The sequence below is a fragment of the Pempheris klunzingeri genome, chromosome 5, assembly GCF_042242105.1.
Source record: "Pempheris klunzingeri isolate RE-2024b chromosome 5, fPemKlu1.hap1, whole genome shotgun sequence".
In the NCBI taxonomy this organism is placed as follows: Eukaryota; Metazoa; Chordata; class Actinopteri; order Acropomatiformes; family Pempheridae; genus Pempheris; species Pempheris klunzingeri.
The window spans coordinates 19,077,787-19,100,098 of record NC_092016.1 but is presented as its reverse complement, the minus strand read 5'-3'; the positions used below and the strand labels follow the sequence as shown (position 1 = coordinate 19,100,098).

The following is a 22,312-nucleotide window of genomic DNA, read 5'->3' as shown; positions in this document are numbered from 1 at the left end:
ACTATAAATGTGACACAAACATCCAAAACCATCACTGGCCTGACTCCTGGGGTCAAGTACAACATAACGGTCTCTGCAGTAGCAGATGATGGCCGGACTGAAGGAGAGAAAGTAACTGTTTCTAATTACACAAGTAAGTACACATTTTTATTTTGACTTACATTATTAGTATAAGACTCCATATGACAAGGAAGTTAAAAGTGTGAAGACACTGTGGTTTTCCTTTGTTATGTTATTCCTGTACTTTGTCCCATATGAGGTACATTGTTTTTGTTCTTTGCATCCACCTCTATGTCACTCACAGAGCCTGAAGCTGTCAGGAATCTTAATGTCAGTGGATTGACAACATCCTCTGTGTTTCTGACCTGGACTGAACCAGAGGGAGAGAGCTCCTTCTATAGAGTACAGTGGACTGATGGGAATGTAACACAGAATGACACTGTAACTCAGACACATATAAACATTTCTAACCTGACTCCTGGTGTCCAGTATGAAATAAATGTTACTGCAGTAGCAGGTGATGGCCGTACCGATGGACAGAGTACCGCTGTTTCCCAAAACACAAGTAAGTCAGCATTTAAATGTGGTTCATACTGTCAGGAGGAGCACTGAGGACACCTGGTGGAGCATCATCATTGAGAGAATATTTGCATGCTTGCGTTAGCATCTACAATAGCTCAAGGCGCAGACTCACAGAGCCAAAAGAGTGGCTGTAGAGTTTTAGTCTTGTTAAAACAAATGAACCAGAGGGTTTGTTCTACCTGTCAAAGAATTACACTGGTCAGCCTCCTTTGGGAAGCCCAAGACAGTTTGCTTCATCGAAACTCGATGTCCTGCCTCAGATTCAGAGGAAGAAATGTGGACTCAAGTGTGGACAAGGTCTCTTTGTCAAGCTGGTGTTACTCTTTAATGACAGAAGTCAGACGAGGTTGTTTGTTGACCACACAGATTGACCCTAACAAGTGTGGTGGCAGCACCAACAACCGAAAGAGGATCCAACAAGACAAAGATGCTCGATGACTTTCCAGCCAAATGGAAGCAGCTTGATAACTTTGCTGAGACAACAGGGCTCTGGTTACACTGTTTCCACTGTGATTTAGGTTCAAAGATGATTTTCGAATGTGGACTCTAAAAATGCAGCTATAGAAAGTAGCAGTATGATAGATTTTAAGTAGCGATGTAGTATGGTGTGACTTTAATCTTTGCCATATCACCTCTATGTCACTCACAGAGCCTGAAGCTGTCAGGAATCTTAATGTCAGTGGATTGACAACATCCTCTGTGTTTCTGACCTGGACTGAACCAGAGGGAGAGAGCTCCTTCTATAGAGTACAGTGGACTGATGGGAATGTAACACAGAATGACACTGTGACTCAGACACATATAAACATTTCCAACCTGACTCCTGGTGTCCAGTATGAAATAAGTGTTACTGCAGTGGCGGGTGATGGCCGTACTGATGGACAGAGTACCGCTGTTTCCCAATACACAAGTAAGTCAGCATTTAAATGTGGTTCATACTGTCAGGAGGAGCACTGAGGACACCTGGTGGAGCACATTCTCTGCAGTGACTTCAACCTTTAGCTCAGGGCTGGACTGTATGTGCTGGATCTGGGTTGTAGCTCTGGACATTGTTGATGACACATGAGTTCAATGTTGTTCAGATCTCAGGTGCATTCATTCTGGTTTGACAGACGGGGTTGGAGATGTCAGCATGGCTCTAAAGATGGCAAAGTCCATCTGTGGGTCCATCAGTGAACACTTTGGTCCAAAGTGAAATATCTCTACAGCTAGTTAGTGGGTTGTCATGACATTTTGTAGAGGCATTCATGGTCTCTACATGAAGAAACCTTCAGATGTTGGCGATGACCTGACTTTTCTTGTATTGCAACCATGAGGTTGGCATGTGGTTTTGAGTGTCATGACTCAAAATCTTTTGGATGGGTTGCCATGACATGTAGTACAAATATTAATGTCCCTTTCAAGATAAATCAGAATTAACTTGCCGTTTCATTGACCTTTCCTGTAGCGCCACCATCAGGTGAACATTTTTTATTTGTCCCATAATTTGTTTATAAGACAAAATAACTGCAAAACTAATGACACTCCCATCAGCATCAGCTGTACTTTGTGTTTTAGTAAATGTTAGCCTGCTAACACGCTAAACTAGGAAGATGAATATGGTAAACATTATACCTGGTTAACACCAGCATGTTAGCATCATCATTGAGAGAATATTTGCATGCTTGCGTTAGCATCTACAATAGCTCAAGGCGCAGACTCACAGAGCCAAAAGAGTGGCTGTAGAGTTTTAGTCTTGTTAAAACAAATGAACCAGAGGGTTTGTTCTACCTGTCAAAGAATTACACTGGCCAGCCTCCTTTGGGAAGCCCAAGACAGTTTGCTTCATCGAAACTCGATGTCCTGCCTCAGATTCAGAGGAAGAAATGTGGACTCAAGTGTGGACAAGGTCTCTTTGTCAAGCTGGTGTTACTCTTTAATGACAGAAGTCAGACGAGGTGGTTTGTTGACCACACAGATTGACCCTAACAAGTGTGGTGGCAGCACCAACAACCGAAAGAGGATCCAACAAGACAAAGATGCTTGATGACTTTCCAGCCAAATGGAAGCAGCTTGATAACTTTGCTGAGACAACAGGGCTCTGGTTACACTGTTTCCACTGTGATTTAGGTTCAAAGATGATTTTCGAATGTGGACTCTAAAAACGCAGCTATAGAAAGTAGAAGTATGATAGATTTTAAGTAACAATGTAGTATGGTGTGACTTTAATCTTTGCCATATCACCTCTATGTCACTCACAGAGCCTGAAGCTGTCAGGAATCTTAATGTCAGTGGATTGACAACATCCTCTGTGTTTCTGACCTGGACTGAACCAGAGGGAGAGAGCTCCTTCTATAGAGTACAGTGGACTGATGGGAATGTAACACAGAATGACACTGTGACTCAGACACATATAAACATTTCCAACCTGACTCCTGGTGTCCAGTATGAAATAAGTGTTACTGCAGTGGCAGGTGATGGCCGTACCGATGGACAGAGTACCGCTGTTTCCCAATACACAAGTAAGTCAGCATTTAAATGTGGTTCATACTGTCAGGAGGAGCACTGAGGACACCTAGTGGAGCACATTCTCTGCAGTGACTTCAACCTTTAGCTCAGGGCTGGACTGTATGTGCTGGATCTGGGTTGTAGCTCTGGACATTGTTGATGACACATGAGTTCAATGTTGTTCAGATCTCAGGTGCATTCATTCTGGTTTGACAGACGGGGTTGGAGATGTCAGCATGGCTCTAAAGATGGCAAAGTCCATCTGTGGGTCCATCAGTGAACACTTTGGTCCAGAGTGAAATATCTCTACAGCTAGTTAGTGGGTTGTCATGACATTTTGTAGAGGCATTCATGGTCTCTACATGAAGAAACCTTCAGATGTTGGCGATGACCTGACTTTTCTTGTATTGCAACCATGAGGTTGGCATGTGGTTTTGAGTGTCATGACTCAAAATCTTTTGGATGGGTTGCCATGACATGTAGTACAAATATTAATGTCCCTTTCAAGATAAATCAGAATTAACTTGCCGTTTCATTGACCTTTCCTGTAGCGCCACCATCAGGTGAACATTTTTTATTTGTCCCATAATTTGTTTATAAGACAAAATAACTGCAAAACTAATGACACTCCCATCAGCATCAGCTGTACTTTGTGTTTTAGTAAATGTTAGCCTGCTAACACGCTAAACTAGGAAGATGAATATGGTAAACATTATACCTGGTTAACACCAGCATGTTAGCATCATCATTGAGAGAATATTTGCATGCTTGCGTTAGCATCTACAATAGCTCAAGGCGCAGACTCACAGAGCCAAAAGAGTGGCTGTAGAGTTTTAGTCTTGTTAAAACAAATGAACCAGAGGGTTTGTTCTACCTGTCAAAGAATTACACTGGTCAGCCTCCTTTGGGAAGCCCAAGACAGTTTGCTTCATCGAAACTCGATGTCCTGCCTCAGATTCAGAGGAAGAAATGTGGACTCAAGTGTGGACAAGGTCTCTTTGTCAAGCTGGTGTTACTCTTTAATGACAGAAGTCAGACGAGGTGGTTTGTTGACCACACAGATTGACCCTAACAAGTGTGGTGGCAGCACCAACAACCGAAAGAGGATCCAACAAGACAAAGATGCTCAATGACTTTCCAGCCAAATGGAAGCAGCTTGATAACTTTGCTGAGACAACAGGGCTCTGGTTACACTGTTTCCACTGTGATTTAGGTTCAAAGATGATTTTCGAATGTGGACTCTAAAAACGCAGCTATAGAAAGTAGAAGTATGATAGATTTTAAGTAACAATGTAGTATGGTGTGACTGTAATCTTTGCCATATCACCTCTATGTCACTCACAGAGCCTGAAGCTGTCAGGAATCTTAATGTCAGTGGATTGACAACATCCTCTGTGTTTCTGACCTGGACTGAACCAGAGGGAGAGAGCTCCTTCTATAGAGTACAGTGGACTGATGGGGATGTAACACAGAATGACACTGTAACTCAGACACATATAAACATTTCCAACCTGACTCCTGGTGTCCAGTATGAAATAAATGTTACTGCAGTGGCAGGTGATGGCCGTACCGATGGACAGAGTACCGCTGTTTCCCAATACACAAGTAAGTCAGCATTTAAATGTGGTTCATACTGTAAGGAGGAGCACTGAGGACACCTGGTGGAGCACATTCTCTGCAGTGACTTCAACCTTTAGCTCAGGGCTGGACTGTACGTGCTGGATCTGGGTTGTAGCTCTGGACATTGTTGATGACACGTGTTTAATGTTCAGATCTCAGGAGCATTCGTTCTGGTTTGACAGACGGGGTTGGAGATGCCAGCATGGCTCTAAAGACGGTAAAGTCCATCTGTGGGTCCGTCAGTGAACACTTTGGTCCAGAGTGAAATATCTCCACAGCTAGTTAGTGGGTTGTCATGATATTTTGTAGAGACATTCATGGTCTCTACATGAAGAAACCTTCAGATGTTGGTGATCACCTGACTTTTCTTGTACTGCCACCATGAGGTTGGCATGTGGCTTTCAGGGAAATGTCTCAAAACCCTTTGGATGGGTTGCCATGAAGTGTAGAAGAAATATTAATGCTCCTTTCAGGATAAATCCTAATTACTCCAGTGATCATTTAACCTTTCCTGTAAAACTACCATCAGGTGAAAATTTTGATTTGTCCAATAATTCACAACTAAGCTGCATCAGCTGTACTTTGTGTTTTAGTGAATGTTAGCTTGCTAATGTGCTGAACTACACTAGTAACCAGTATACCTGGTTAACACCAGCATGTTAGCATCATCATTGAGAGAATATTTACATGCTTGCATTAGCATCTACAATAGCTCAAGGCGCAGACTCACAGAGCCAAAAGAGTGGCTGTAGAGTTTTAGTCTTGTTAAAACAAATGAACCAGAGGGTTTGTTCTACCTGTCAAAGAATTACACTGGCCAGCCTCCTTTGGGAAGCCCAAGACAGTTTGCTTCATCGAAACTCGATGTCCTGCCTCAGATTCAGAGGAAGCAATGTGGACTCAAGTGTGGACAAGGTCTCTTTGTCAAGCTGGTGTTACTCTTTAATGACAGAAGTCAGACGAGGTGGTTTGCTGACCACACAGATTGACCCTAACAAGTGTGGTGGCAGCACCAACAACCGAAAGAGGATCCAACAAGACAAAGATGCTCGATGACTTTCCAGCCAAATGGAAGCAGCTTGATAACTTTGCTGAGACAACAGGGCTCTGGTTACACTGTTTCCACTGTGATTTAGGTTCAAAGATGATTTTCGAATGTGGACTCTAAAAACGCAGCTATAGAAAGTAGCAGTATGATAGATTTTAAGTAGCGATGTAGTATGGTGTGACTGTAATCTTTGCCATATCACCTCTATGTCACTCACAGAGCCTGAAGCTGTCAGGAATCTTAATGTCAGTGGATTGACAACATCCTCTGTGTTTCTGACCTGGACTGAACCAGAGGGAGAGAGCTCCTTCTATAGAGTACAGTGGACTGATGGGGATGTAACACAGAATGACACTGTAACTCAGACACATATAAACATTTCTAACCTGACTCCTGGTGTCCAGTATGAAATAAATGTTACTGCAGTAGCAGGTGATGGCCGTACCGATGGACAGAGTACCGCTGTTTCCCAATACACAAGTAAGTCAGCATTTAAATGTGGTTCATACTGTCAGGAGGAGCACTGAGGACACCTGGTGGAGCACATTCTCTGCAGTGACTTCAACCTTTAGCTCAGGGCTGGACTGTATGTGCTGGATCTGGGTTGTGGCTCTGGACATTGCTGATGACACGTGTTTAATGTTCAGATCTCAGGAGCATTCGTTCTGGTTTGACAGACGGGGTTGGAGATGTCAGCATGGCTCTAAAGATGGTAAAGTCCATCGGGGGTCCATCAGTGAACACTTTGGTCCAGAGTGAAATATCTCCACAGCTAGTTAGTGGGTTATCATGATCTTTTGTAGAGACATTCATGGTCTCTACATGAAGAAACCTTCAGATGTTGGTGATCACCTGACTTTTCTTGTACTGCCACCATGAGGTTGGCATGTGGTTTTCAGGGAAATGTCTCAAAACCCTTTGGATGGGTTGCCATGAAGTGTAGAAGAAATATTAATTTCTTAATAAATAGAAATATTAATGCTAAAACAAATGAACCAGAGGGTTTGTTCTACCTGTCAAAGAATTGCACTGGTCAGCCTCCTTTGGGAAGCCCAAGACAGTTTGCTTCATCGAAACTCGATGTCCTGCCTCAGATTCAGAGGAAGCAATGTGGACTCAAGTGTGGACAAGGTCTCTTTGTCAAGCTGGTGTTACTCTTTAATGACAGAAGTCAGACGAGGTGGTTTGTTGACCACACAGATTGACCCTAACAAGTGTGGTGGCAGCACCAACAACCGAAAGAGGATCCAACAAGACAAAGATGCTCAATGACTTTCCAGCCAAATGGAAGCAGCTTGATAACTTTGCTGAGACAACAGGGCTCTGGTTACACTGTTTCCACTGTGATTTAGGTTCAAAGATGATTTTCGAATGTGGAATCTAAAAACGCAGCTATAGAAAGTAGCAGTATGATAGATTTTAAGTAGCGATGTAGTATGGTGTGACTGTAATCTTTGCCATATCACCTCTATGTCACTCACAGAGCCTGAAGCTGTCAGGAATCTTAATGTCAGTGGATTGACAACATCCTCTGTGTTTCTGACCTGGACTGAACCAGAGGGAGAGAGCTCCTTCTATAGAGTACAGTGGACTGATGGGAATGTAACACAGAATGACACTGTAACTCAGACACATATAAACATTTCTAACCTGACTCCTGGTGTCCAGTATGAAATAAATGTTACTGCAGTAGCAGGTGATGGCCGTACCGATGGACAGAGTACCGCTGTTTCCCAATACACAAGTAAGTCAGCATTTAAATGTGGTTCATACTGTCAGGAGGAGCACTGAGGACACCTGGTGGAGCACATTCTCTGCAGTGACTTTAACCTTTAGCTCAGGGCTGGACTGTATGTGCTGGATCTGGGTTGTGGCTCTGGACATTGTTGATGACACGTGTTTAATGTTCAGATCTCAGGAGCATTTGTTCTGGTTTGACAGACGGGGTTGGAGATGTCAGCATGGCTCTAAAGATGGTAAAGTCCATCTGTGGGTCCATCAGTGAACACTTTGGTCCAGAGTGAAATATCTCCACAGCTAGTTAGTGGGTTGTCATGATATTTTGTAGAGACATTCATGGTCTCTACATGAAGAAACCTTCAGATGTTGGTGATCACCTGACTTTTCTTGTACTGCCACCATGAGGTTGGCATGTGGCTTTCAGGGAAATGTCTCAAAACCCTTTGGATGGGTTGCCATGAAGTGTAGAAGAAATATTAATTTCTTAATAAATAGAAATATTAATGCTAAAACAAATGAACCAGAGGGTTTGTTCTACCTGTCAAAGAATTGCACTGGTCAGCCTCCTTTGGGAAGCCCAAGACAGTTTGCTTCATCGAAACTCGATGTCCTGCCTCAGATTCAGAGGAAGCAATGTGGACTCAAGTGTGGACAAGGTCTGTTTGTCAAGCTGGTGTTACTCTTTAATGACAGAAGTCAGACGAGGTGGTTTGTTGACCACACAGATTGACCCTAACAAGTGTGGTGGCAGCACCAACAACCGAAAGAGGATCCAACAAGACAAAGATGCTCGATGACTTTCCAGCCAAATGGAAGCAGCTTGATAACTTTGCTGAGACAACAGGGCTCTGGTTACACTGTTTCCACTGTGATTTAGGTTCAAAGATGATTTTCGAATGTGGAATCTAAAAACGCAGCTATAGAAAGTAGCAGTATGATAGATTTTAAGTAGCGATGTAGTATGGTGTGACTGTAATCTTTGCCATATCACCTCTATGTCACTCACAGAGCCTGAAGCTGTCAGGAATCTTAATGTCAGTGGATTGACAACATCCTCTGTGTTTCTGACCTGGACTGAACCAGAGGGAGAGAGCTCCTTCTATAGAGTACAGTGGACTGATGGGAATGTAACACAGAATGACACTGTAACTCAGACACATATAAACATTTCTAACCTGACTCCTGGTGTCCAGTATGAAATAAATGTTACTGCAGTAGCAGGTGATGGCCGTACCGATGGACAGAGTACCGCTGTTTCCCAATACACAAGTAAGTCAGCATTTAAATGTGGTTCATACTGTCAGGAGGAGCACTGAGGACACCTGGTGGAGCACATTCTCTGCAGTGACTTTAACCTTTAGCTCAGGGCTGGACTGTATGTGCTGGATCTGGGTTGTGGCTCTGGACATTGTTGATGACACGTGTTTAATGTTCAGATCTCAGGAGCATTCGTTCTGGTTTGACAGACGGGGTTGGAGATGTCAGCATGGCTCTAAAGATGGTAAAGTCCATCTGTGGGTCCATCAGTGAACACTTTGGTCCAGAGTGAAATATCTCCACAGCTAGTTAGTGGGTTGTCATGATATTTTGTAGAGACATTCATGGTCTCTACATGAAGAAACCTTCAGATGTTGGTGATCACCTGACTTTTCTTGTACTGCCACCATGAGGTTGGCATGTGGCTTTCAGGGAAATGTCTCAAAACCCTTTGGATGGGTTGCCATGAAGTGTAGAAGAAATATTAATGCTCCTTTCAGGATAAATCCTAATTACTCCAGTGATCATTTAACCTTTCCTGTAAAACTACCATCAGGTGAAAATTTTGATTTGTCCAATAATTCACAACTAAGCTGCATCAGCTGTACTTTGTGTTTTAGTGAATGTTAGCTTGCTAATGTGCTGAACTACACTAGTAACCAGTATACCTGGTTAACACCAGCATGTTAGCATCATCATTGAGAGAATATTTACATGCTTGCGTTAGCATCTACAATAGCTCAAGGCGCAGACTCACAGAGCCAAAAGAGTGGCTGTAGAGTTTTAGTCTTGTTAAAACAAATGAACCAGAGGGTTTGTTCTACCTGTCAAAGAATTACACTGGCCAGCCTCCTTTGGGAAGCCCAAGACAGTTTGCTTCATCGAAACTCGATGTCCTGCCTCAGATTCAGAGGAAGCAATGTGGACTCAAGTGTGGACAAGGTCTCTTTGTCAAGCTGGTGTTACTCTTTAATGACAGAAGTCAGACGAGGTGGTTTGTTGACCACACAGATTGACCCTAACAAGTGTGGTGGCAGCACCAACAACCGAAAGAGGATCCAACAAGACAAAGATGCTCGATGACTTTCCAGCCAAATGGAAGCAGCTTGATAACTTTGCTGAGACAACAGGGCTGTGGTTACACTGTTTCCACTGTTATTTAGGTTCAAAGATGATTTTCGAATGTGGACTCTAAAAACGCAGCTATAGAAAGTAGCAGTATGATAGATTTTAAGTAGCGATGTAGTATGGTGTGACTGTAATCTTTGCCATATCACCTCTATGTCACTCACAGAGCCTGAAGCTGTCAGGAATCTTAATGTCAGTGGATTGACAACATCCTCTGTGTTTCTGACCTGGACTGAACCAGAGGGAGAGAGCTCCTTCTATAGAGTACAGTGGACTGATGGGGATGTAACACAGAATGACACTGTAACTCAGACACATATAAACATTTCTAACCTGACTCCTGGTGTCCAGTATGAAATAAATGTTACTGCAGTAGCAGGTGATGGCCGTACCGATGGACAGAGTACCGCTGTTTCCCAATACACAAGTAAGTCAGCATTTAAATGTGGTTCATACTGTCAGGAGGAGCACTGAGGACACCTGGTGGAGCACATTCTCTGCAGTGACTTCAACCTTTAGCTCAGGGCTGGACTGTATGTGCTGGATCTGGGTTGTGGCTCTGGACATTGCTGATGACACGTGTTTAATGTTCAGATCTCAGGAGCATTCGTTCTGGTTTGACAGACGGGGTTGGAGATGTCAGCATGGCTCTAAAGATGGTAAAGTCCATCTGTGGGTCCATCAGTGAACACTTTGGTCCAGAGTGAAATATCTCCACAGCTAGTTAGTGGGTTATCATGATATTTTGTAGAGACATTCATGGTCTCTACATGAAGAAACCTTCAGATGTTGGTGATCACCTGACTTTTCTTGTACTGCCACCATGAGGTTGGCATGTGGTTTTCAGGGAAATGTCTCAAAACCCTTTGGATGGGTTGCCATGAAGTGTAGAAGAAATATTAATTTCTTAATAAATAGAAATATTAATGCTAAAACAAATGAACCAGAGGGTTTGTTCTACCTGTCAAAGAATTGCACTGGTCAGCCTCCTTTGGGAAGCCCAAGACAGTTTGCTTCATCGAAACTCGATGTCCTGCCTCAGATTCAGAGGAAGCAATGTGGACTCAAGTGTGGACAAGGTCTGTTTGTCAAGCTGGTGTTACTCTTTAATGACAGAAGTCAGACGAGGTGGTTTGTTGACCACACAGATTGACCCTAACAAGTGTGGTGGCAGCACCAACAACCGAAAGAGGATCCAACAAGACAAAGATGCTCGATGACTTTCCAGCCAAATGGAAGCAGCTTGATAACTTTGCTGAGACAACAGGGCTCTGGTTACACTGTTTCCACTGTGATTTAGGTTCAAAGATGATTTTCGAATGTGGAATCTAAAAACGCAGCTATAGAAAGTAGCAGTATGATAGATTTTAAGTAGCGATGTAGTATGGTGTGACTGTAATCTTTGCCATATCACCTCTATGTCACTCACAGAGCCTGAAGCTGTCAGGAATCTTAATGTCAGTGGATTGACAACATCCTCTGTGTTTCTGACCTGGACTGAACCAGAGGGAGAGAGCTCCTTCTATAGAGTACAGTGGACTGATGGGAATGTAACACAGAATGACACTGTAACTCAGACACATATAAACATTTCTAACCTGACTCCTGGTGTCCAGTATGAAATAAATGTTACTGCAGTAGCAGGTGATGGCCGTACCGATGGACAGAGTACCGCTGTTTCCCAATACACAAGTAAGTCAGCATTTAAATGTGGTTCATACTGTCAGGAGGAGCACTGAGGACACCTGGTGGAGCACATTCTCTGCAGTGACTTTAACCTTTAGCTCAGGGCTGGACTGTATGTGCTGGATCTGGGTTGTGGCTCTGGACATTGTTGATGACACGTGTTTAATGTTCAGATCTCAGGAGCATTCGTTCTGGTTTGACAGACGGGGTTGGAGATGTCAGCATGGCTCTAAAGATGGTAAAGTCCATCTGTGGGTCCATCAGTGAACACTTTGGTCCAGAGTGAAATATCTCCACAGCTAGTTAGTGGGTTGTCATGATATTTTGTAGAGACATTCATGGTCTCTACATGAAGAAACCTTCAGATGTTGGTGATCACCTGACTTTTCTTGTACTGCCACCATGAGGTTGGCATGTGGCTTTCAGGGAAATGTCTCAAAACCCTTTGGATGGGTTGCCATGAAGTGTAGAAGAAATATTAATGCTCCTTTCAGGATAAATCCTAATTACTCCAGTGATCATTTAACCTTTCCTGTAAAACTACCATCAGGTGAAAATTTTGATTTGTCCAATAATTCACAACTAAGCTGCATCAGCTGTACTTTGTGTTTTAGTGAATGTTAGCTTGCTAATGTGCTGAACTACGCTAGTAACCAGTATACCTGGTTAACACCAGCATGTTAGCATCATCATTGAGAGAATATTTACATGCTTGCGTTAGCATCTACAATAGCTCAAGGCGCAGACTCACAGAGCCAAAAGAGTGACTGTAGAGTTTTAGTCTTGTTAAAACAAATGAACCAGAGGGTTTGTTCTACCTGTCAAAGAATTGCACTGGTCAGCCTCCTTTGGGAAGCCCAAGACAGTTTGCTTCATCGAAACTCGATGTCCTGCCTCAGATTCAGAGGAAGCAATGTGGACTCAAGTGTGGACAAGGTCTGTTTGTCAAGCTGGTGTTACTCTTTAATGACAGAAGTCAGACGAGGTGGTTTGTTGACCACACAGATTGACCCTAACAAGTGTGGTGGCAGCACCAACAACCGAAAGAGGATCCAACAAGACAAAGATGCTCGATGACTTTCCAGCCAAATGGAAGCAGCTTGATAACTTTGCTGAGACAACAGGGCTCTGGTTACACTGTTTCCACTGTGATTTAGGTTCAAAGATGATTTTCGAATGTGGACTCTAAAAACGCAGCTATAGAAAGTAGCAGTATGATAGATTTTAAGTAGCGATGTAGTATGGTGTGACTGTAATCTTTGCCATATCACCTCTATGTCACTCACAGAGCCTGAAGCTGTCAGGAAACTTAATGTCAGTGGATTGACAACATCCTCTGTGTTTCTGACCTGGACTGAACCAGAGGGAGAGAGCTCCTTCTATAGAGTACAGTGGACTGATGGGGATGTAACACAGAATGACACTGTAACTCAGACACATATAAACATTTCTAACCTGACTCCTGGTGTCCAGTATGAAATAAATGTTACTGCAGTAGCGGGTGATGGCCGTACCGATGGACAGAGTACCGCTGTTTCCCAATACACAAGTAAGTCAGCATTTAAATGTGGTTCATACTGTCAGGAGGAGCACTGAGGACACCTGGTGGAGCACATTCTCTGCAGTGACTTCAACCTTTAGCTCAGGGCTGGACTGTATGTGCTGGATCTGGGTTGTGGCTCTGGACATTGCTGATGACACGTGTTTAATGTTCAGATCTCAGGAGCATTCGTTCTGGTTTGACAGACGGGGTTGGAGATGTCAGCATGGCTCTAAAGATGGTAAAGTCCATCTGTGGGTCCATCAGTGAACACTTTGGTCCAGAGTGAAATATCTCCACAGCTAGTTAGTGGGTTGTCATGATATTTTGTAGAGACATTCATGGTCTCTACATGAAGAAACCCTCAGATGTTGGTGATCACCTGACTTTTCTTGTACTGCCACCATGAGGTTGGCATGTGGCTTTCAGGGAAATGTCTCAAAACCCTTTGGATGGGTTGCCATGAAGTGTAGAAGAAATATTAATGCTCCTTTCAGGATAAATCCTAATTACTCCAGTGATCATTTAACCTTTCCTGTAAAACTACCATCAGGTGAAAATTTTGATTTGTCCAATAATTCACAACTAAGCTGCATCAGCTGTACTTTGTGTTTTAGTGAATGTTAGCTTGCTAATGTGCTGAACTACGCTAGTAACCAGTATACCTGGTTAACACCAGCATGTTAGCATCATCATTGAGAGAATATTTACATGCTTGCGTTAGCATCTACAATAGCTCAAGGCGCAGACTCACAGAGCCAAAAGAGTGGCTGTAGAGTTTTAGTCTTGTTAAAACAAATGAACCAGAGGGTTTGTTCTACCTGTCAAAGAATTGCACTGGTCAGCCTCCTTTGGGAAGCCCAAGACAGTTTGCTTCATCGAAACTCGATGTCCTGCCTCAGATTCAGAGGAAGCAATGTGGACTCAAGTGTGGACAAGGTCTGTTTGTCAAGCTGGTGTTACTCTTTAATGACAGAAGTCAGACGAGGTGGTTTGTTGACCACACAGATTGACCCTAACAAGTGTGGTGGCAGCACCAACAACCGAAAGAGGATCCAACAAGACAAAGATGCTCGATGACTTTCCAGCCAAATGGAAGCAGCTTGATAACTTTGCTGAGACAACAGGGCTCTGGTTACACTGTTTCCACTGTGATTTAGGTTCAAAGATGATTTTCGAATGTGGACTCTAAAAACGCAGCTATAGAAAGTAGCAGTATGATAGATTTTAAGTAGCGATGTAGTATGGTGTGACTGTAATCTTTGCCATATCACCTCTATGTCACTCACAGAGCCTGAAGCTGTCAGGAAACTTAATGTCAGTGGATTGACAACATCCTCTGTGTTTCTGACCTGGACTGAACCAGAGGGAGAGAGCTCCTTCTATAGAGTACAGTGGACTGATGGGGATGTAACACAGAATGACACTGTAACTCAGACACATATAAACATTTCTAACCTGACTCCTGGTGTCCAGTATGAAATAAATGTTACTGCAGTAGCGGGTGATGGCCGTACCGATGGACAGAGTACCGCTGTTTCCCAATACACAAGTAAGTCAGCATTTAAATGTGGTTCATACTGTCAGGAGGAGCACTGAGGACACCTGGTGGAGCACATTCTCTGCAGTGACTTCAACCTTTAGCTCAGGGCTGGACTGTATGTGCTGGATCTGGGTTGTGGCTCTGGACATTGCTGATGACACGTGTTTAATGTTCAGATCTCAGGAGCATTCGTTCTGGTTTGACAGACGGGGTTGGAGATGTCAGCATGGCTCTAAAGATGGTAAAGTCCATCTGTGGGTCCATCAGTGAACACTTTGGTCCAGAGTGAAATATCTCCACAGCTAGTTAGTGGGTTATCATGATATTTTGTAGAGACATTCATGGTCTCTACATGAAGAAACCTTCAGATGTTGGTGATCACCTGACTTTTCTTGTACTGCCACCATGAGGTTGGCATGTGGTTTTCAGGGAAATGTCTCAAAACCCTTTGGATGGGTTGCCATGAAGTGTAGAAGAAATATTAATTTCTTAATAAATAGAAATATTAATGCTAAAACAAATGAACCAGAGGGTTTGTTCTACCTGTCAAAGAATTGCACTGGTCAGCCTCCTTTGGGAAGCCCAAGACAGTTTGCTTCATCGAAACTCGATGTCCTGCCTCAGATTCAGAGGAAGCAATGTGGACTCAAGTGTGGACAAGGTCTCTTTGTCAAGCTGGTGTTACTCTTTAATGACAGAAGTCAGACGAGGTGGTTTGTTGACCACACAGATTGACCCTAACAAGTGTGGTGGCAGCACCAACAACCGAAAGAGGATCCAACAAGACAAAGATGCTCGATGACTTTCCAGCCAAATGGAAGCAGCTTGATAACTTTGCTGAGACAACAGGGCTGTGGTTACACTGTTTCCACTGTGATTTAGGTTCAAAGATGATTTTCGAATGTGGAATCTAAAAACGCAGCTATAGAAAGTAGCAGTATGATAGATTTTAAGTAGCGATGTAGTATGGTGTGACTGTAATCTTTGCCATATCACCTCTATGTCACTCACAGAGCCTGAAGCTGTCAGGAATCTTAATGTCAGTGGATTGACAACATCCTCTGTGTTTCTGACCTGGACTGAACCAGAGGGAGAGAGCTCCTTCTATAGAGTACAGTGGACTGATGGGAATGTAACACAGAATGACACTGTAACTCAGACACATATAAACATTTCTAACCTGACTCCTGGTGTCCAGTATGAAATAAATGTTACTGCAGTAGCAGGTGATGGCCGTACCGATGGACAGAGTACCGCTGTTTCCCAATACACAAGTAAGTCAGCATTTAAATGTGGTTCATACTGTCAGGAGGAGCACTGAGGACACCTGGTGGAGCACATTCTCTGCAGTGACTTCAACCTTTAGCTCAGGGCTGGACTGTATGTGCTGGATCTGGGTTGTGGCTCTGGACATTGTTGATGACACGTGTTTAATGTTCAGATCTCAGGAGCATTCGTTCTGGTTTGACAGACGGGGTTGGAGATGTCAGCATGGCTCTAAAGATGGTAAAGTCCATCTGTGGGTCCATCAGTGAACACTTTGGTCCAGAGTGAAATATCTCCACAGCTAGTTAGTGGGTTGTCATGATATTTTGTAGAGACATTCATGGTCTCTACATGAAGAAACCTTCAGATGTTGGTGATCACCTGACTTTTCTTGTACTGCCACCATGAGGTTGGCATGTGGCTTTCAGGGAAATGTCTCAAAACCCTTTGGATGGGTTGCTATGAAGTGTAGAAGAAATATTAATGCTCCTTTCAGGATAAATCCTAATTACTCCAGTGATCATTTAACCTTTCCTGTAAAACTACCATTAGGTGAAAATTTTGATTTGTCCAATAATTCACAACTAAGCTGCATCAGCTGTACTTTGTGTTTTAGTGAATGTTAGCTTGCTAATGTGCTGAACTACACTAGTAACCAGTATACCTGGTTAACACCAGCATGTTAGCATCATCATTGAGAGAATATTTACATGCTTGCGTTAGCATCTACAATAGCTCAAGGCGCAGACTCACAGAGCCAAAAGAGTGGCTGTAGAGTTTTAGTCTTGTTAAAACAAATGAACCAGAGGGTTTGTTCTACCTGTCAAAGAATTACACTGGCCAGCCTCCTTTGGGAAGCCCAAGACAGTTTGCTTCATCGAAACTCGATGTCCTGCCTCAGATTCAGAGGAAACAATGTGGACTCAAGTGTGGACAAGGTCTCTTTGTCAAGCTGGTGTTACTCTTTAATGACAGAAGTCAGACGAGGTGGTTTGTTGACCACACAGATTGACCCTAACAAGGGTGGTGGCAGCACCAACAACCGAAAGAGGATCCAACAAGACAAAGATGCTCGATGACTTTCCAGCCAAATGGAAGCAGCTTGATAACTTTGCTGAGACAACAGGGCTCTGGTTACACTGTTTCCACTGTGATTTAGGTTCAAAGATGATTTTCGAATGTGGAATCTAAAAACGCAGCTATAGAAAGTAGCAGTATGATAGATTTTAAGTAGCGATGTAGTATGGTGTGACTGTAATCTTTGCCATATCACCTCTATGTCACTCACAGAGCCTGAAGCTGTCAGGAATCTTAATGTCAGTGGATTGACAACATCCTCTGTGTTTCTGACCTGGACTGAACCAGAGGGAGAGAGCTCCTTCTATAGAGTACAGTGGACTGATGGGAATGTAACACAGAATGACACTGTAACTCAGACACATATAAACATTTCTAACCTGACTCCTGGTGTCCAGTATGAAATAAATGTTACTGCAGTAGCAGGTGATGGCCGTACCGATGGACAGAGTACCGCTGTTTCCCAATACACAAGTAAGTCAGCATTTAAATGTGGTTCATACTGTCAGGAGGAGCACTGAGGACACCTGGTGGAGCACATTCTCTGCAGTGACTTCAACCTTTAGCTCAGGGCTGGACTGTATGTGCTGGATCTGGGTTGTGGCTCTGGACATTGTTGATGACACGTGTTTAATGTTCAGATCTCAGGAGCATTCGTTCTGGTTTGACAGACGGGGTTGGAGATGTCAGCATGGCTCTAAAGATGGTAAAGTCCATCTGTGGGTCCATCAGTGAACACTTTGGTCCAGAGTGAAATATCTCCACAGCTAATTAGTGGGTTGTCATGATATTTTGTAGAGACATTCATGGTCTCTACATGAAGAAACCTTCAGATGTTGGTGATCACCTGACTTTTCTTGTACTGCCACCATGAGGTTGGCATGTGGCTTTCAGGGAAATGTCTCAAAACCCTTTGGATGGGTTGCCATGAAGTGTAGAAGAAATATTAATGCTCCTTTCAGGATAAATCCTAATTACTCCAGTGATCATTTAACCTTTCCTGTAAAACTACCATCAGGTGAAAATTTTGATTTGTCCAATAATTCACAACTAAGCTGCATCAGCTGTACTTTGTGTTTTAGTGAATGTTAGCTTGCTAATGTGCTGAACTACACTAGTAACCAGTATACCTGGTTAACACCAGCATGTTAGCATCATCATTGAGAGAATATTTACATGCTTGCGTTAGCATCTACAATAGCTCAAGGCGCAGACTCACAGAGCCAAAAGAGTGGCTGTAGAGTTTTAGTCTTGTTAAAACAAATGAACCAGAGGGTTTGTTCTACCTGTCAAAGAATTACACTGGCCAGCCTCCTTTGGGAAGCCCAAGACAGTTTGCTTCATCGAAACTCGATGTCCTGCCTCAGATTCAGAGGAAGCAATGTGGACTCAAGTGTGGACAAGGTCTCTTTGTCAAGCTGGTGTTACTCTTTAATGACAGAAGTCAGACGAGGTGGTTTGTTGACCACACAGATTGACCCTAACAAGTGTGGTGGCAGCACCAACAACCGAAAGAGGATCCAACAAGACAAAGATGCTTGATGACTTTCCAGCCAAATGGAAGCAGCTTGATAACTTTGCTGAGACAACAGGGCTCTGGTTACACTGTTTCCACTGTGATTTAGGTTCAAAGATGATTTTCGAATGTGGAATCTAAAAACGCAGCTATAGAAAGTAGCAGTATGATAGATTTTAAGTAGCGATGTAGTATGGTGTGACTGTAATCTTTGCCATATCACCTCTATGTCACTCACAGAGCCTGAAGCTGTCAGGAATCTTAATGTCAGTGGATTGACAACATCCTCTGTGTTTCTGACCTGGACTGAACCAGAGGGAGAGAGCTCCTTCTATAGAGTACAGTGGACTGATGGGGATGTAACACAGAATGACACTGTAACTCAGACACATATAAACATTTCTAACCTGACTCCTGGTGTCCAGTATGAAATAAATGTTACTGCAGTAGCAGGTGATGGCCGTACCGATGGACAGAGTACCGCTGTTTCCCAATACACAAGTAAGTCAGCATTTAAATGTGGTTCATACTGTCAGGAGGAGCACTGAGGACACCTGGTGGAGCACATTCTCTGCAGTGACTTCAACCTTTAGCTCAGGGCTGGACTGTATGTGCTGGATCTGGGTTGTGGCTCTGGACATTGTTGATGACACGTGTTTAATGTTCAGATCTCAGGAGCATTCGTTCTGGTTTGACAGACGGGGTTGGAGATGTCAGCATGGCTCTAAAGATGGTAAAGTCCATCTGTGGGTCCATCAGTGAACACTTTGGTCCAGAGTGAAATATCTCCACAGCTAGTTAGTGGGTTGTCATGATATTTTGTAGAGACATTCATGGTCTCTACATGAAGAAACCTTCAGATGTTGGTGATCACCTGACTTTTCTTGTACTGCCACCATGAGGTTGGCATGTGGTTTTCAGGGAAATGTCTCAAAACCCTTTGGATGGGTTGCCATGAAGTGTAGAAGAAATATTAATGCTCCTTTCAGGATAAATCCTAATTACTCCAGTGATCATTTAACCTTTCCTGTAAAACTACCATCAGGTGAAAATTTTGATTTGTCCAATAATTCACAACTAAGCTGCATCAGCTGTACTTTGTGTTTTAGTGAATGTTAGCTTGCTAATGTGCTGAACTACACTAGTAACCAGTATACCTGGTTAACACCAGCATGTTAGCATCATCATTGAGAGAATATTTACATGCTTGCGTTAGCATCTACAGTAGCTCAAAGCGCAGACTCACAGAGCCAAAAGAGTGGCTGTAGAGTTTTAGTCTTGTTAAAACAAATGAACCAGAGGGTTTGTTCTACCTGTCAAAGAATTACACTGGTCAGCCTCCTTTGGGAAGCCCAAGACAGTTTGCTTCATCGAAACTCGATGTCCTGCCTCAGATTCAGAGGAAGCAATGTGGACTCAAGTGTGGACAAGGTCTCTTTGTCAAGCTGGTGTTACTCTTTAATGACAGAAGTCAGACGAGGTGGTTTGTTGACCACACAGATTGACCCTAACAAGTGTGGTGGCAGCACCAACAACCGAAAGAGGATCCAACAAGACAAAGATGCTCGATGACTTTCCAGCCAAATGGAAGCAGCTTGATAACTTTGCTGAGACAACAGGGCTGTGGTTACACTGTTTCCACTGTGATTTAGGTTCAAAGATGATTTTCGAATGTGGAATCTAAAAACGCAGCTATAGAAAGTAGCAGTATGATAGATTTTAAGTAGCGATGTAGTATGGTGTGACTGTAATCTTTGCCATATCACCTCTATGTCACTCACAGAGCCTGAAGCTGTCAGGAATCTTAATGTCAGTGGATTGACAACATCCTCTGTGTTTCTGACCTGGACTGAACCAGAGGGAGAGAGCTCCTTCTATAGAGTACAGTGGACTGATGGGAATGTAACACAGAATGACACTGTAACTCAGACACATATAAACATTTCTAACCTGACTCCTGGTGTCCAGTATGAAATAAATGTTACTGCAGTAGCAGGTGATGGCCGTACTGATGGACAGAGTACCGCTGTTTCCCAATACGCAAGTAAGTCAGCATTTAAATGTGGTTCATACTGTCAGGAGGAGCACTGAGGACACCTGGTGGAGCACATTCTCTGCAGTGACTTCAACCTTTAGCTCAGGGCTGGACTGTATGTGCTGGATCTGGGTTGTGGCTCTGGACATTGTTGATGACACGTGTTTAATGTTCAGATCTCAGGAGCATTCGTTCTGGTTTGACAGACGGGGTTGGAGATGTCAGCATGGCTCTAAAGATGGTAAAGTCCATCTGTGGGTCCATCAGTGAACACTTTGGTCCAGAGTGAAATATCTCCACAGCTAGTTAGTGGGTTGTCATGATATTTTGTAGAGACATTCATGGTCTCTACATGAAGAAACCTTCAGATGTTGGTGATCACCTGACTTTTCTTGTACTGCCACCATGAGGTTGGCATGTGGCTTTCAGGGAAATGTCTCAAAACCCTTTGGATGGGTTGCCATGAAGTGTAGAAGAAATATTAATGCTCCTTTCAGGATAAATCCTAATTACTCCAGTGATCATTTAACCTTTCCTGTAAAACTACCATCAGGTGAAAATTTTGATTTGTCCAATAATTCACAACTAAGCTGCATCAGCTGTACTTTGTGTTTTAGTGAATGTTAGCTTGCTAATGTGCTGAACTACACTAGTAACCAGTATACCTGGTTAACACCAGCATGTTAGCATCATCATTGAGAGAATATTTACATGTGTAGTGTCTGATTTGTGCCTTTAGTGAGTATAAATATGAATGTGGTGTTTGGTATGTGCCTTTAGGGCATATGATGTTGGTAGTGGTCAGTGTTTCTCTGTTTTGGATCTGTGATCGATTATCTGGACACGGAGAGACTGGGAATTGCTTGACCTGGCCAGGGGAGATCTGACCTTTGCTCCCCCTTACTAGATACTGGGGGATGGTGTCCTTCTAATATATCCTTGTACCCCTAAAACAAAGAATAGAACTGTTATATGGATGAAAACCAGATGTTGGGATGTATGGTCAAAGGGGGTATAAGAAGTGACCAGAGAGGTGGCTCGAGGAAGACGAGGACAGAGAGACAGCAGATTCGGCCGGGGGTTACACTGTCTGTTCCTACAATTGGCTGAACGTTTTCCCAGGCCTCCATGGTGCCTGTTAGACAACTGACCTTTTTGCAATAAACCTATTTTATTCACTAAGTCGTTGTCAGCGGAAGTTTCCTTTCATCAACTGCATATCATCATCATCAGAGAAGATACGACACATGCTTGCGTTAGCATCTACAATAGCTCAAGGCGCAGACTCACAGAGCCAAAAGAGTGGCTGTAGAGTTTTAGTCTTGTTAAAACAAATGAACCAGAGGGTTTGTTCTACCTGTCAAAGAATTACACTGGCCAGCCTCCTTTGGGAAGCCCAAGACAGTTTGCTTCATCAAAACTCGATGTCCTGCCTCAGATTCAGAGGAAGCAATGTGGACTCAAGTGTGGACAAGGTCTCTTTGTCAAGCTGGTGTTACTCTTTAATGACAGAAGTCAGACGAGGTGGTTTGTTGACCACACAGATTGACCCTAACAAGTGTGGTGGCAGCACCAACAACCGAAAGAGGATCCAACAAGACAAAGATGCTCGATGACTTTCCAGCCAAATGGAAGCAGCTTGATAACTTTGCTGAGACAACAGGGCTGTGGTTACACTGTTTCCACTGTGATTTAGGTTCAAAGATGATTTTCGAATGTGGAATCTAAAAACGCAGCTATAGAAAGTAGCAGTATGATAGATTTTAAGTAGCGATGTAGTATGGTGT

The 22,312-nt window shown here is 43.3% G+C and overlaps 4 protein-coding genes across 4 annotated transcripts in view; all 4 read left to right on the top strand.

Moving 5' to 3' along the window:
* The first annotated feature begins 18 nt into the window (after positions 1-18).
* The window catches only part of LOC139201789 (receptor-type tyrosine-protein phosphatase eta-like), a 39,304-nt gene continuing 17,010 nt past the window's right edge, over positions 19-22,312 (top strand). Inside the window, exon 1 of the mRNA XM_070831207.1 lies at positions 19-133. The gene's annotated coding sequence lies outside the window, so the exon portion shown is untranslated. The remainder of the gene's footprint in view (positions 134-22,312) is intronic.
* Positions 1,219-5,745, top strand: LOC139201123 (receptor-type tyrosine-protein phosphatase eta-like). The gene is made up of 4 exons (XM_070830361.1): positions 1,219-1,492; positions 2,823-3,083; positions 4,414-4,678; positions 5,574-5,745. Exons 1-4 carry the CDS (start codon positions 1,219-1,221, stop codon positions 5,743-5,745), a joined length of 972 nt encoding a protein of 323 aa, XP_070686462.1.
* Positions 5,944-8,274, top strand: LOC139201122 (receptor-type tyrosine-protein phosphatase eta). Its single transcript, XM_070830360.1, has 3 exons — positions 5,944-6,217; positions 7,221-7,457; positions 8,171-8,274. The coding sequence occupies exons 1-3, from the start codon at positions 5,944-5,946 to the stop codon at positions 8,272-8,274; spliced, it is 615 nt and encodes a 204-aa protein (XP_070686461.1).
* On the top strand, positions 11,281-18,516 carry LOC139201121 (receptor-type tyrosine-protein phosphatase eta-like). Its single transcript, XM_070830359.1, has 4 exons — positions 11,281-11,554; positions 15,645-15,905; positions 17,188-17,424; positions 18,416-18,516. The coding sequence occupies exons 1-4, from the start codon at positions 11,281-11,283 to the stop codon at positions 18,514-18,516; spliced, it is 873 nt and encodes a 290-aa protein (XP_070686460.1).

What these genes read in the sequence shown, in the direction of transcription:
- LOC139201121 (XM_070830359.1), top strand. Translation starts at nt 11,281, where the DNA reads ATGTCACTCACAGAGCCTGAAGCTGTCAGGAATCTTAATGTCAGTGGA. An exon ending in CGCTGTTTCCCAATACACAA is followed by an intron (nt 15,906 to 17,187) that starts GTAAGTCAGCAT and finishes TGTCACTCACAG; the next exon opens with AGCCTGAAGCTGTCAGGAAT. An exon ending in TGGCCGTACCGATGGACAGA is followed by an intron (nt 17,425 to 18,415) that starts GTACCGCTGTTT and finishes CTTTAATGACAG; the next exon opens with AAGTCAGACGAGGTGGTTTG.
- LOC139201122 (XM_070830360.1), top strand. Translation starts at nt 5,944, where the DNA reads ATGTCACTCACAGAGCCTGAAGCTGTCAGGAATCTTAATGTCAGTGGA. An exon ending in CGCTGTTTCCCAATACACAA is followed by an intron (nt 6,218 to 7,220) that starts GTAAGTCAGCAT and finishes TGTCACTCACAG; the next exon opens with AGCCTGAAGCTGTCAGGAAT. An exon ending in TGGCCGTACCGATGGACAGA is followed by an intron (nt 7,458 to 8,170) that starts GTACCGCTGTTT and finishes CTTTAATGACAG; the next exon opens with AAGTCAGACGAGGTGGTTTG.
- LOC139201123 (XM_070830361.1), top strand. Translation starts at nt 1,219, where the DNA reads ATGTCACTCACAGAGCCTGAAGCTGTCAGGAATCTTAATGTCAGTGGA. An exon ending in CGCTGTTTCCCAATACACAA is followed by an intron (nt 1,493 to 2,822) that starts GTAAGTCAGCAT and finishes TGTCACTCACAG; the next exon opens with AGCCTGAAGCTGTCAGGAAT. An exon ending in CGCTGTTTCCCAATACACAA is followed by an intron (nt 3,084 to 4,413) that starts GTAAGTCAGCAT and finishes TGTCACTCACAG; the next exon opens with AGCCTGAAGCTGTCAGGAAT.